The following is a 16178-nucleotide window of genomic DNA, read 5'->3' as shown; positions in this document are numbered from 1 at the left end:
AAGCTCTCTCTCAGACATTTGTAAAATATTCTATTTTAAAAGTACAAAGTCCAATACAAGCATGGATTCATAAATAACATTCCTAACTTCTGACAAATCACTTCCTCCACTCCGAGCAGAGAATTTATTTCTAGTTTTACACAGAGAATTACAGTAGTTTAGGAAAGAGTAAAGAAGATCTTTAAATACAACATGAATTTTAACACAATTGAATTGGCTAAGCTAGAAAAATAGCAATGTTAGAAGCTGCACACATGGTATCATGCCAAAAGTGAGACAAAATCTCTTACAACCTGTATTTTACACCACAGAAATGTTTTCACCAGTATAACATGCCCTAGAACCATGCCCAGGCATTCCTCCACTGACATACAGTGAAGAGTGCCACCTATTGAACCTCAAACAGTATTTCCTAAAATACTGACATTTTTTTCAGGAAACATAACATCTACATACACCCTCCTCACCCCAAACATTCAGATTAGATTTCTGTCACAGTTTCTAGGCAGAGACCACTTTTGCTGCTAATGGACATGAAACTAAAAAACAAGTATTTTCTGGAAGCTGTGCTTCATTCAACCTCTGAAAGTGTAGATTTTCTATGTATTTGACTGCTAGAAGGAAAAATCTACTTTCATTTACAGTTGAATACTTCTTTATCTACTCTGGCAAGCACAATATCTCACAGAAGACCTTATAAACAAATTTTTCATATCCATATGCTATGCTATATTTTTCATATCTCACAGCTATCCTACATAGCCAGAGCTGATAGCAATACACATTAGGTCCCCTTAAGCCATACTAGGTGCTGCATAGCGTGCAGCAAAGCTAGCCTGGCCATGAGTTACATCGGTACAGACGAACTTTGTATTTTTTAACACTGTAAATAAATATTACAGACTTTCAATTTAGACTTCTAAATGCCCACACGCTCTGTCCAAGGATAAATGTCCAGTACGTTACAAATGTTTGCCTGTAGGCTGATACCAAAAAATACTGTTATCAAGTCTCGGAACATTGATATTCAAAATACTTGAATAAGTCAGCAGCCCACCGCATTTCCCAGGCATGTGGTAGACCAGCACAGAGTTCCCAGACGCACTTCCTCAGATTGTGTTTGTCTCATTAACAAGGTCAGTAGTGACAAAAGGTGATATAAAGGTCAATGAACAGGAAATGATGATAGTATACAGACTTATTTTATCTGTTTACCCATTAACCTATTCAATATACTGAAGTTCCACAGAATTCCTCTAGTTATTTGCCTCCCACGTTTTAACTAACACTTGCATAGCAGACAGAGCAGCGTATTAAAAGGAAGTTTTGGTGCTTTGAGCAGATAAGAGATATGCTGACTTACTGTAGATTTCACACACGTGAGCAAACCATCTGTAAACCAAGACTGCCTCCTTGTCCTAAGTCTTGTTCCCATACTCTGTAAATACACAAAATGAACTGATGCCAGGAATGCATGCTAATTGACCGCTGTTTTTTCTTCAATGCAAAGACTAGTAGGGAATAGTATTTATCCTAGCTGATCTGCAGAAGGTAAGCCCACTACTGAAATAAGGACCTCCAGAAGTCACAGATGGACTACAGGGATTTTTGTTCTACATGCAAGAAATTGTTTTATACAATATGCAGTCATTAAAAACTTACTGATTTTCTTTCAATCCACTGATAAAGATTACTACCTGAGAAACGTGCAGACATTCTTGATCCTTTCCCTTGTAGGAGCAGAAAGATCAATAGGTTGGCAGCTGTCAGATCTCCAGTCCAACCTCTTGCTCCAAGTAAGGTCAGCAATGAGATCAGACATAATGGTTTATGACTTTATCTTGGCAGGTCCACAAAATTTCTAAGGATGGAGATTTCAGTCTCTTCATGCAACCTGCTTCCTATTCTTAATGAACTCAGAGCTATTTTTTTCCCTTTAAATCCAATTGGAAACTCCCCATTTCAATTTATGAACAATATCTCATTCTCCCACAACATATATTAGTAAAGATACTATAGCTCTGTCCTGGATGTGATACTCTAGGCAGAGTCTCATGAGTACTAAGTAAAGGGAAGTAATTATTTCCCTTAATCTTCTGACTATGCTCATGTTGCCATAGCCACGTAGGCTGTTACCCTTCATCCCTGCAGTGAACTCTGCTGGCTCATGCTGTCCTAACGTCCACAACTACACCAGGTCCTTTTCAACAGCGCTGCTCTCTAGCCAGTCAGACCCCAGCTCAGACTGTTAGAGGGAAAGGTTCCTCTGCAGTGTAGAACTCTGCATTTGTCCTCGATGAATGTCTTAAAGTTCCTGTAAACCCTCTCTTCCAGTCTAAATCCTGCTGAGTGGCAGTCCTGCCCTCAGTTTATCAAGTAGATCTAGTCATTTCATCATAGAAAGCAATCAGGTTCATCGGGTATGACTTACTCTTGATAAATCACAGAATGGCCAAGGTTGGCCATTCTAGATCTGGAGATCATTTAATCCAGCCCCCTGTCAAGCAGAGCCACCTAGAGCACATTGCACAGGATGGCATCCAAGTGGGTTTTGAGTATCTCCAGAAAAGGAGAATCGACAGCCTTTCTGGGCAACCTGTTCCAGTGCCCAGTCACCCACACAGAAAGAGGTGTGTTCTCGTATTCAGATAGGACTTCAAATGTTCACCCATGCTCACTGTCCCCAGTCACCACCTGCCTCATTTGCACAGCTCTTTCATCTCAATTAACCATAATGATACCTCTTGCTAATGTAGCAAAAGAGTTTGTAGTAAAAATTTGCTTTATCATATTACCCATGAAAGTTTTCACCTCAAGTCAGTTTCTCACACACTGCTGAACTAGTTTGTCTTCCCCACATAGCACTTTCTATGGAAAAACAAAAGCCTTCCAATCTCAAAGCAGAAACATAATACTAAACATGTTAAAATCTTAAAAATATGCATATATACCCAGTTTTTGACTGCTAGTCACTAATTGCTCACTAATGCACTAATGTACTTTTGAGCCCTCAGCAGTTTCATTGGATCTTATGTGAGTAAGACAAGCCTTCAAAGTTCTGTTCAAAGTTATTTAAAAAAAAAAAAAAAAAAGATTTAGAGATTTTCTTTCCATGTTCTTCAAAAGATCTATGCGGGATTCAACATATAAACAAATGCCAACATCAGCTTTCAGACCAGATGACAACTGTACCATCTTAGGACTCTTCTTTTTAATTCATCTGCTTTAGAATGTTTTGTTTATTTTCTCCCTAATCCTCCTCTGTATAGATTGTTTTATAGCTCTTTAGGATTAAACAGCACAGATTAAACAGTACATTTACAATGTATATGTCAAAAAGGATTTAAAAGAATTCTTGAAGTCCTTGAGGTTCGCCTGCCACCATTTTTTTAAGTTATATTTCCTTATTGTAACTTGAGAGTAATGTAATAAATTATACTCACTGAAAAAGAAAAGAATAGTAATCTTCTACTTGAGAGAGGTACATAGTTTTGCAAGTTCAGACTTGTTAGTCCTGACTCTATGACTTAGGAATAAACAATTTCTGCCTACTAGGATAATAATAGGATCCTCTTAGATTTTAAGTTGCCTTCTCTCTACCCACTTTTGAGTAAAAGTAGCAATAAGAATGCAATGTGATGTACTTTTTCTAATTATGTAATGATTTTTTACTACCATCTAACTTACATGTTAATTTTTTAATTGCGCTTGCCTCTATGACATTCGTGCATCAAATGAAAAGTACAGAAATACGCTAAATGAATTCAGCAGAACTAAACCACACAATAACTTAGTACACACAGCATTCCCACTAGACCTGGTCATCCAAAGAACGCTGATTTATATGAACCATAAAAAATGCCTTACAGATGTATTTACACATGATTGTTTAAAAATGGTATCCCCCTCTGGGGAAGAGAGAAGAGCAATTTTTTTCACTTTGAAAGACACAATGTTAATCAAAAAGATGCATTGCAACTGAAAAATACCTCCCAGATTAAGAAAGCTTATTTGAGAGTTTTGCATGTATATTTCTTAAGGAACTCCTTCAGGAATAACAAAAGGTTGCAGAACTGGATTTTGTTGTAAAGACAAATGAAATTATAAACTCTGAAGTTTTCAAATTGAGGAAAAACAAATGAAAAATAGGAGACTTACAAAATTTCCCTGTAGAGATTTCAGTTGATGATCTATCTCTTTCAGACGGTTTTGTTGATCACGATGTTCCTTATTGTCTCGTAGAACTTTCTCACCTGGAACTGCTTCTAGGGTTCTGTTTGCATAAACCAGAGACTCCTGATGAAAGAAAGATTAGGCAGAAATTAAACGCATGACTTTGTATTGCTTCACAGCCAGAAGAGCGTTCCATTGACATGTTTCCATCAGGAAAACATGTAAATCTTTAGAATAACTAGTGAGCAAGGGTTTGAAGAACTTGCTCCTATCACTGATACAGGGAACAGAATCAGGACATCACTGACAACTCTCAGAAGAGAGCAGAAGAATCAGAACTGAAGTGTAGGCTTTGTTTACTAGACATCACGGTAAATAAGAAGAAACCCTCTCTCACAGTTCAAGTGTGAGTTAGCTGTGCAACTGTTATTAAACAGTTCTCACACTGCAGTAGCTTTGGATTAGATTCTGAAATTTATATCAGTGCTGAATATTTTCAAGCTTCAATATAGTCTCATTACATGCAAGAACGGAAAGTAATTTAGATAATTACGAATGACATTAAGGTCATTGAGACATTTAGATCATTAAGAATAGCAAATATTGGCAAAACAGCAAAGCTATGTTTTATTTTGAAAAAATCAGGACTTTCTGTTGCAAACCAAGGATCCTATATAAGAATCCAAGTAAACCAATAAGGGAGAGGAAAAAAAACAAAAACCTGTTGGTCAATTCAACCCAAAGGAACATGAACAAACACTTAAGAAAAACATGCTCTTTTCATTCTTATTTTCAGAAGCAGCTCAAGTTATCTTAATAAACACATGCAAGCAGAACAATTTCAGTTACCTTGTCTTAACCGGAAAGGAGAATAATCTTTACAATTTCTCAACTACAAGGTTGAAAAATCTGTAAGCATTACAAAACATTTTTTCTGAACATCAGATAAATCTATGAGCTCTGAAATCCAAACCATTATATGCCTGAGAATAAGCTTATTTTAAACACAGTACAGATCTTTGAATATGTATCAGCAGTAGTTGACTGTTCCACAGTCCCAGCAATTTTTTCCTGTAACTGACAAAGGTATAAGCAGCAGCATCTGTTAATGACTGGAATGTCTCAAAACTGGACTCAAATTTAATGTGAAGACCGCCTAAAGCCAAAATTGTTAATATTGAGCGTCTAAAACTTGGCTTCTAGATACAAAGGTAGTTTATTAGTTAAATATAATGCCCAATAGCAATAAAACTGCACGAGTTACATCTACATAGAACACACACACACACAAAAAATGACTTATTTAAACTTGTGTTTATTAATACATGAAACAAGGATAGGAGCTTTATATCTGTGATATAAATACAGATTTGGCAAATGAGTCCAAAGTATAACTGACTCTCCCTCTAATAAGATGATTTGCATGGTTTTGTGTTCCCAGGGATTTTAATTCAAGTTAAATCTTCCATGGAATCCTGGGGAAGAAAAGGGGATGAGCAGTATCACAGAGCAGTATCATATTTCACCTTTTTGTTGTAAAAAAAATATAGTTATTTCTGCAATTACATTCCTAAATCCAATCTTTTGATCTGTGCATATATAGAGGCATTGTCATCCAAGCAGTTAGTGCTCCATATGGATTAGAGTTGCAGTTATCATTTGGTTTAAAAAACAATGTTATGAACACAATTAAGAATATGCAATTAGTGGTACTGAGAAATCACTAAATATTTTAGTGATTTAATTTTTTTTTCATTGCACACGTCATATGCAAGGACTCCTGGTTGACATTTTTATATGAACTCAGCCTTCAATCAAGAAGAGAGCTCAGACTGCAAACAGCATCTCTGAAAACATTGCTACAGTACCAGCTTGATCTTAACAGTGAGTGGAGTCAAAATCAGAAAAGTAGTACCTTCAAATTATCATCTTCCCCACACAATTTCCTGAAGCCAACCTTATGCAGATCTCTGTCCTAGTCCATGTCAAATTTTAGAGAGAAACAGCTCAGCTTCTGCATGTACTTGTGAGCAAGCTCTTCAGCCTTTAGGAAAACTGTGTATTGTGATGTATTTTTCCTTTTATCCCACTGGATATGATTTTAAACCTATTTGTTTCTCAAGTAAGTCAACACTGTTCTATCAAAAGAAATTCCTAACTGAGCCTGATGACTTCACTCTCCACAAATTTTTCTTTAGTATTGATCTCTGCAATGATATCTAGACAATTCTTATCAGAGAGTGGTAGATAAAAAACTTAAGCTATGAACATTTACTAGAAAATGGGAGGAAAAAGTATTTGTTTCAACATTTTACCTACACAAACATCCATGACTGATATAATTCTATTTAGCCCCAAGATTGCAAACCTAGATTTCTGTTAATTTCTATAAATCTCTGAGAAGAAAAGTCACATGAATTTCAAATCCTAGCCTATAAACCGTCATGCTAATAAGTAGTGGAAAACATGAAGCTGGAAAGCCTTGCATTATTTTCCTAGTTTTTTTTTTTCTAGAGTTCAGAATTTTAAAAAACAAATGAACAAAAGAAAATACAGAAAATAGTTGAATAAAACTCAACATTAATAAACTACTCCTTTCCCTGTATTCTTGGGAATACCTGCCAGCTGTAGTCTCAGTGCATCAGCTGATATCTGACCACTACGGAGATTAAACTTCTGCTTTCACAGAAGTGGTTCTTACAGTCTCATTTATCTCATCCCTGAACAGTAACTGATCAGAATTCACACTGTATGAGCAAAGTTAAGACAAATTTTCTCCACATACTCATTTTATAACATATTTCTCAAGATATCTGCATGAAGGGAAGTATTATATCACAGGAAATATTTTATTGTCCATATTTCAATTGTTTTGAAACATTTTATGTTTTTCATCATTAGTGATTAAAAATTATTTAAAAAAAAAAAAAAAAGAGGTAAAAAATAAAATTATTACTCACACAAGGGAGGGTGTAAGTACTTAGTGACAGTCAAAGCTGTAATGACCATAATACAAGTGGAGATACCCAGTATTTGAAGTGGCTAAAATTGTTTTGCATTTTCTTTGCTCCAAGACTTTAAAAATTAAAAACAAATCCAAAACATAAAGCCACCTCCTGAAAGATAGTGGTGCCCTACAATCTTCTTGAGCCATAAAATAGACTGATCAGTTTATTTACCTGCTTCTAACTTTGCCTTGAAGTAGAGATATCTGTCAAAATTATCCGTTTTAATGAAGCAGAGGCAGAGAGTATAGGCTATAACAGTTCATTAATGAAAACATCAGCATGTCTTCAGAATCTTCCATCCCTTTGAGTAATCATTTAGTTTTCAACTGTTGACTGTTAACTGTTTTGTGCTATAATTGAAAATTTGAATGATTTTTATGATAAAAAGAAGCCAAACGGGTATGAAAGAATTCATTAAGGTAATAAATAATATTAAAGTAATTATCTTAATAAGATAATCAAGCAGACAGATATTATTGCTTCCTTAATCAGAGTCTCCACTGCTCTTTATTTTCAGGTAGTTTTGCAGCTGTTCAAATTGGTAACTGTACTCATCTGTAACTGTACTCAGTCTTAGCACTTTACATTCTTCATCCTACCGTTTTCCTGTTTCTTTCAGGATTATATTCAATTTAATTTGTTCTTCCCCAAAAATATTGAGTAAGACAAAAGCATTTTAAAAATATTTAATTAAGTTGGCACCAAAACAAAGAAATGTTTCAGAGAGAAATTAAGTTCTGATGAGAAACATTTCCATGTAAAATAGAACATTAGTCATGGAAAAGCATTCTGAATCCAGCTGGACTGATTGCACAAAAAACAAATCTGTATGCTTCTCTTTAGCAGCTCAGCTATGGTACTGTACAATAATTAAATCCAGTTGTTAAAGATTTCTGGGCTGGAGCATAGTTCCTATATCCTGCCAATGTATTTGTAAGTGGCAGGAAGCTTCTCTCCTATTGAGCCAGTGGTGATTAAGCGTTTGCTCTTTGAAAGTTATATCTAATGAAATTCTTCAAAAGACAAGAATGTACATCTTTAAGATATGCAACTCTAAGTTAATTTCATTTTAATTACTTCTAAAATTCTAAACAAAACCCAAGCAGATGTTTATACACCAATAATTTTTCCAATGTTCCCCATCACTAATGCATTATACTCTACTTAACCACAGCAGATGAAATCCACATATCATAGAAGTCAGAAAGAATTTCAGCATTGCCTTTTAGAAGAGTGGTGCCACTGAGTGATGCCTCTTCTTCAAAAGAAAAGGCACCCACTTTCCAAATCAGACTTCTGTCCTGTAACAATCAGCACTGATATCTACCTTATTTCCTCACTTAGTTGCTGTGATCAACTGAAGCAACAATTGAAAAACTTGTCATGAAACACTTGAAATTAGCCCTAAAAAGGGGGGCAGAAAACCAGAACTTTTACTGCCTTTGTCTTGTTATGGCATTCATGTTCGCTTATCACAAAGCGATATCATCTTTCAGCAAAGGCATCACTCAATTCCTTAAGATCTTTTCTCCATTTTTGTGTAGGACTGGTCAGTCAGTTACCTCCATTTCAGATTGTTCATTTGTTTTGTTTTCTTTCTTACATGCAGTAAGTAGCACCTAACCTTTCTGAAGCTATTACTTTTCTAAAAACATTTCTATAACCCATCGTAAATACTTTGCAACATCTGCCAGTCTGATGCCATTCACGAATTTAATCAAAACTGTTTCGTTAACCAACTCATTCTAGAAGATACTAGCACCATACCTGGGACATACATGTACCTAGAGCAGGTTGCAACAGGACTAGAAGAGGAGTAGAACAGGGGAGAAAAATATAAAGTATCAGCTAAACCAGACAAGCTAGTCTGAATTAAAAACAACAATCAAAAAAAGATAGAGAGAGAGAGAGAGAGAGAAAATGAGTTTCTACTGCATTAGAAACGTAAAAGAACCGAACAAGGAAAAAACATGGGAGTTAAATTTGTTTGGATGTTAGGGAGAGTTCTGAAAACTACTATCTGAAAAATAAAACTATCTGGACCAAAAAGCTTAAGATTCACTGATAAAAGGAATCAATGCGGAGTAAAATTGAGAAAGCAAAGGAAAGTGAACGTGAAACCAGAGTCGGGACACTTGAGGAAAACAAGATGAAAGAACTGTGATCACAACAGAACCTTGCTTTCTAGGGGCTGCACAGATCCAGCATCCATGTCTTGCCCTTCCTCTTGTCAGTACATATACATGCCATTCACTGGTATAGTATCTCATTTTTCCCGCAGTTAGACCAACCTCCATGCCATCAGTTACTGTTATCTCAAGTATTGCTTTCAAGTAGAGTTTCTGAACCTGCTTCAGGCACTTACATAGGTTTCCAGATGGCAGAACAACAAAAGTGTATGCTTCCCACTTTGTTCATCAACTCCCCTTGCCTCCAGCACCACCAAGAAACATGGATAATTAAGGATGAAAATCAAAGCCTTAATCAAGTATTAGGCAATGCCAGAACTAGGAGTGCATCTCTAACCTTTAATCACTCTGTGTATCAGTTCTCACTGAACTATCCCAGTGCTCCCCAACTCTTTCAAGATTTCAGGCTTTTCCACTTACACGGTACTGCTGTCATCATGGAAGCAACTGGAAAGTCTAAAGTATTCCTAGGAAAGTACACAGGGATCAGATCTTGAAGAAAACATTTATCTCCTCATCTTTAGTGCCTGACTGTTTCTTTGATAAGCTTATTATAACATTGGAAAAACTTGAAATAACTTTTATTGTTTGGCAGTTTCATATGCTCAGTGAAGATTGTGTGTGAAAAGCAGTGGTAAAAGTATGTTTGCATATATGTATATGCAGATGTAGCAATGTATTCACTTCTTAGAATTCTTCTATTTTAAGTTTTCTTCTATTTTGTTTTAGTTTTGAAATCAGCCACAAAGACCAAGCATATAAGAAGAATGAGAGAGCATGCAGAACAATACAATAACTTGCTCTGCCACATTGAGAATGTCAGCTCACCTTACCCTATCTGTATCATTTGCCCTTCTACAAAAATTTGTCAATTCACCCTGCAAAATAAATCACTGACTATGGGGCTGCCCTGTATTTAGCAGGCAGAGCTTCTCCAAAACAAGTATAAAAATTGTAAGCTAAATTATTCTCCCTATATGTTCACTACAACAACTAACCCCCCCCCAACCTCCCAGCAACAGCAAAAATAAATCTGAGAGTATAAGACAAGAAAACTTGAACATCCATTTTTTCTCCTCCAATCAAACTACTTAAATTTTTCAAGCAGCCAGAAGCACATTAAGTATGTCATAGAACAACTGCAAATACATTAAATCTAAAGAGTAAATCCAAAATGTAATGTTGCAACAGTCATAGCCTAAAGAGGGAGCTGAAGAACAGGAGACGATTTCATTGAGCAAAATGCTGTGCGCTTTGATAGCTCAAAGACATTTCAAACCTAAGCACAACATGAGAGTTGTGATGAAATTACATGGAGGAGGTGTCCTAGCTACAACTACTGATGAAGTTTGAAGAGTACAGAAAGAGACGAAAGCAAAGATGAAGACACCCCGATATAGGTCCTGCTAGAGGAAACATAAATAGTATAGAAACTAAACAGAAATCACTACATCTTTAAAATAATTTATTCAAACCAGACAATTTAACCATCTAGATCGCACTGAGATTAGTAGTGAATGGCTTCAAGACCAGACAAAAATGCCATGCTCAAGGGGAGAGTTAACATGATGATGGACATGGAAAAAAGCAAGATTTAAAACTGGCACAAAGAAAGGTCAGGACTGCAACAACCTGGATCTGGAGAACACTTTTTTTTTTCTTAATCTATAATTTTTTGGAATACAATAGCAATTTTACCTGGTTAGGTCTTCCATGAAGTTTGTGGGAAGTTATTTTTGTTTCATTTTTGCAGGACTTTAAAAATATTCCTTTTTAAGATGTACTGAGAACTTAACCTAGTACAAACAACAGAAGCCTAGTCTCATTTGGGAAGCCCCCTTATACTGTATGAAACCAGTGTGATTCCCTAAACATTACTTTTATATTTAGCTCAGTCCGACAGATTGTATGATGCATCGTGGATCAATTTGCCTTTGATCGGAAAGACAGAGAAACATTAGAATTCTTTGTACTGAATGACCCACCTATTTTCTGATACCAGAACTGATGCTTTAAGAATAAAAAGTTCTTTAAAAATAATCATGAGAACTTCAAGTTTATAACAAGGCTATTCTTAAAAATAAAAATAAAATAATAATAATAAAAAAAATTAGCAGCAATGAGCTTAGAACATGTAAAAAATATGGCCTTTCACAGGAAGCTCTCTAGACTCAAAATAGTCAATAATTTTTCAGCTACAGCTGCATGTTAGCTACTATTTTTTTGAAAAAACAACTGGTAAATAAATTTGAAAACAAAAGGTGTTGAGAATGAACTCATAAAAGCAAATTCAGAACGTGACCTGCTGTAACTGTTCTACATATGAACTGAAGTGATTGTATCAAGGTATAAATAACTACAACCAAGAACACAGAACTAAAGGCTAGATCCAGTACAAAGCTTCCACAGTAAGCAGCCAGGTTTCTGAAAGTTGACAGAGCTATTTTCTCCTCCACCTACCATCAAAAATGTTAGCAGCTGAAATTCTATGTAAATACATGTATACACAAGCCCGGTCATGTCACAGTGCCAGATAAATCAGAATGTACCTACAAAATCAGGCTTCATGAAGAATTCAACACTGACTTCCCTAATGTCTGGATCACAATGAAATTACAGCATCCACAGAGAGCCACAGCTCTGGAGAAGCAGAGAATCAGCAATGCATGTGCCTAGGGAAATTTGCTGTCACCTGGAAAAGCATCCAGAAATCAAGACCACTCTGGAATTAGACAGCTGAAGAGTGGAGAGTTTAACTTTTTTTCTTTAAATTAATTTTGGATTTATACAATTAACACCTCTCTAAATCCAATTTCAAATAGCTAAAACCTCCTACGCACTTCAACTTATATTTATTATGTTTAACTCTTTCTCTAAATTTATTATGTCACCTACAAATAGTTCCGTTCTGTGGTAACTTTCACTAAAATCACTCGCACATTGTAGTTTATCTGAAGAAAAAATGACAAATCAAATCCTGTATTTCCCAATACCACAGTGTCTTAAAAACCTTTTATACTCTGGAAAACAAAGCTGAAGCAATTGCTTTTGACTATGGATGAATTTATGGAATTACCCATCTCTTTATGGCTGTTAAGTCTGATACCATTCAACAAGATAATGTATTACTCTTTTCAATTAGTATATACATAAATGCAAATTTCTATTCAAATCTTTCGAGCTTTGTCCTGCAAAGGAAGCAGCAACAATCACTCGGACAAAGCGTTCCCAAACAGAGTACTCATTATCACAGACAGTATCATTAACTTCAAGCTGATGTTGATGTCTTGAAATAGTGAACACAAAATCCAACAATCATTTCAACCTTAGGTCCACGAACCTGAGTTAACCTGGGTAACTGAACTTCTGTGATTAACCACTAGAGGGAGTTGCTGTCTCACACATTAAACCCCAGTTGGTACATGATCAGCTGCGAAATGCAACTCCTCTGGAACTGAGGAGAAGCAAACTACTTAAACAAAATTTGATATCCAGAAACAAGCCAATAGAAAACTAGTATTAAAATGCTGTTATAAATGTAATGTTGCCTAAAAATAAAGAAAGAAAAATAAATAAAAAAAAGAAAAAAAAAAAGAAAAACAAGAAAAAAAAAAGTTATTTTAACTCCTCAAAGAGATGTTCCTTCAATCCATCGGTAACTGAAAATAGCTTTGTCGATATACAGTCTTACAGAGCCTCCATTCTGGCTATGAACTGTAAATTTTACAAAAGTAAGCAATTTGCATGCAAATAAGTGCAAAAATAGGGATTAATGGTATTTTACATAGTTATTTTTCACATTACACCATGGTCAACATTACTGGGACATGGGAAAAAACAGACTTCTATCTACAAAATTCAAACAACCAAGGTTGAGACCCCAAAGATTCCTATCAGTGATATACATATCACTAACAGTGATCTACATATGAAATTTCTTGTTGAAAGGTCTATTCTCTAATATACCTGATAAATCTGGCTTGGAGATTTGGAGTAAGAGCCCGAAATTGCAGAAAAATCGCCATCAGATAGCAGTATTTGAAGCTTAATGTCTATCTCATTTAGGTGGTGAAATTCCATCGGTTCAGGGGTGTACCCTTCTCCTGGTGCTAGCCAGACAGATTCATCATCCTATTGAAAGATAAGGAAAATATTTAATCCTCTTTCCCAAAGGCAACAGATTTTAAAGGCAGTTACACATCAAGTGTATTTATTTTTCAAATAAACTGTACTTAAGAACAAAATGCAAGTTCTCATCTAGTTCAGTGTATAGCTGAACTCTGCCAGTAATCATGTATCAAGCACATCCAAAAGCAGATATGCAACAAACAACAAGAGACGTGCATTTTTCATTTTTTAAATAAAATTAAGCAGCAACTTAAGTGGACTTAAAATATATATATATATATACTTCATTTTATTTTTCAGAAAGCACTACACATCTACTGTGCCAGTGCAAGACAGGAAGCCTGAGAAAGCTTGGCCATCCTCATTACTCATAGGCACGCTGGTTTCAAGGAGACAAAAACACACACCCCAAACTCTTACTATAAATTACCTCTATTTTGGTTTATCTGAAACAAAAGCAGTTTCTCTATTGCTTTCTCATACAAGTATGATGACAGATCTAGTAAGCCTGACCAAACATGACCTGATAGCAGGAGAGCCACCCAGAAACATCTCTAGGAGAAGTTTTCCAGCTATGCAGAAGCATCTGTTCAGGTGAGACAATGACTATCGTAAGATAAATATCCAGTGTGGTACTAAATGTGCATCATGTTAACCACCCCCTACCAGTGTAAACACACAGAAATGACTCTACAGAAGTCAGCTGCAGACTTACACGTTCTCCTTTGTATTTTCAAGATGGCCACTGATTTAACATTTGTCTTGGAAAACGTGCTTCTGTCCTGTCAATGCTTCCTATGTGTTAACTTAGAACAATATTTTTATAACAGCAGTCAGGGCTTATTACTATGTAACATCTGAAATGACTTACACCCCTGCAGTTTTGACAATTATATAAGCCTGAAATATTTTAATTAGTCATTTATTTTTTTTTTAAGTAAGAAGCACTACTTAGTTGGACTAGATTATCTTTGAAGGTCACATCCATCTGAACTATTCTGTTCAGATACTTGACATATGTAGTAATATGAGTCAAATGAAGTTATCTAATCCACATTACACTATACAGAAGAATTAATACAGCATACCCAGCTCTGCCTTGACAGACAACCTCCAAAAGCTGAAATATTTTAGCCAATGTAGTTGTACCAACCTTTTAAGAGTCAGAACAAAGTAACATGAAAGTGGCCACCAGTTGGACAGTTACCCATGCCAGCTTGGAGCTGTGGAGATTACTCATTAGCTGATAACTTCCTTTGATCTTTGTTATAAAGCAGCCTTGGGAAATGAGTCACCCGTAATGTAATTCAAAAGTCGCAGAGAAAGAATCTTTCTCTAAGCTAGACAGTTTTCAAGTAGCTAAGTATTATCCTTTCTTTTATTCTGTTTTGGCAGTTGGTTTAGGAGCTATTTTCTTTAAAGGGCTGGTCTAGTAGTGACTAGACTAACCCACTGTGGTGGTTTTACCCAGCTGGGCAGCCAAGCTCCACCACAACCACTCTCTCACTCTGCTTCCTCAAAGGACAAGGGGGAGAAAAGGGGAAACTTCTGCTCCATTCCTGGAGCACCTCCTGCCCTCCTTCTGCACTGACCTGGGGGTCTGCAGGGCTGGTTGTCACTCCTCATTCTCCCAGCTGCTCCTGTGCAGCAGCTGTGTTTTTTTTTCCCCCCTTTCTTAAATCTGCTCTCACAGAGGCGCAAACAACATCGCTTATTGGCGCGGCTCTGGGCAGCAGCGGGACCCTTTGGAGCCGGCTGGAGCTGGCCCTTATCTAACATGAGGCAGCTGCTGGACTCTTCTCACAGAGGCCACCCCTGCATCCCCCCACTGGCGAAACCTTGCCACGTAAACCCAATACACTCAAACTACAACTGACAAGAACAGGAATTGTATCAAGAACATACAGCAACACACTTCTTCTGTAGTGCCCTATTTAATATTTGATATAAAGAGTACAAGCTCTATAAATATGTGCCCACATAATAGTGCCACATGCTAAACACAAACTTTGCATAAATGTTGCACTTTTCCACTGCCGTGATGCCTTAAGAACTGGTGCTTAAGAACTTAAGAAAAGGCACACATTGCTAGTCAGAATCTGTATCAGCTATTTGGAAAAAATAGCTGTGAAGTTTGTGATTTTTAAATGCTGTCATTCATCAAACAAAAGACCATCTCTTTCAAAGAACTGAGGATGGTATGGGTAATTAAACACCAAGCAACCTTTCCAACAAGAGGAGAAAAAACAACCAACCAGAACCAAGACAAACCAAAATGCACCCATTCCCAACAGTTTCTTCCTGTTCAAAGACTGGATGAAGCACTGCTTCCATTGAAGATTTTGACCTTTACATGGTATTACAATGCCAAACCTGTTTCAAGCATATCTAATAAAGACCTTGAATCTCCTCCAGAATGCACCAACAAAAGAATTAAATAATGATCCACTGAGGTTTAACTTTGTTCTTCTAATAAACAATAAATTCAAATTAAAATCAACTTTCATAACCTACAGATCAACATTAAACCAAAGATGCATTTATACTTCATTTTTTAATGCTAAACTATGTCAGCTAAGTCAAATATCACTGATCATTAACTGATGAGTATCTTACACAGATAAATATGTCAGTTCTGCAAGCATGGTGTTCACATCCAGAAAAAAGTATGTAAGTTTTC

General features: G+C 36.2%; 1 protein-coding gene across 13 annotated transcripts in view; it reads right to left on the bottom strand.

Moving 5' to 3' along the window:
• FSIP1 (fibrous sheath interacting protein 1) overlaps nt 1-16178 on the bottom strand; it is an 87576-nt gene that overhangs the window by 57235 nt on the left and 14163 nt on the right. For 12 of the 13 annotated variants that reach the window (XR_011097149.1, XR_011097144.1, XR_011097147.1 and 9 more), the window contains 2 exons: nt 13337-13501; nt 4159-4296 (listed from right to left, as the gene is read on the bottom strand). Coding sequence is in view for 2 of the 13 variants with exons in the window: in XM_068684268.1 (XP_068540369.1) it covers nt 4159-4296; nt 13337-13501 (303 nt within the window). In the remaining 11 variants the exon portion in view is untranslated. The remainder of the gene's footprint in view (nt 1-4158; nt 4297-13336; nt 13502-16178) is intronic. The other variant, XR_011097150.1, reaches the window with a different exon arrangement.

This window comes from Anas acuta, chromosome 5 (assembly GCF_963932015.1).
Source record: "Anas acuta chromosome 5, bAnaAcu1.1, whole genome shotgun sequence".
In the NCBI taxonomy this organism is placed as follows: domain Eukaryota; kingdom Metazoa; phylum Chordata; class Aves; order Anseriformes; family Anatidae; genus Anas; species Anas acuta.
The sequence above is the reverse complement of the archived record's forward strand: the minus strand, read 5'-3'. Positions and strand labels throughout refer to the sequence as shown.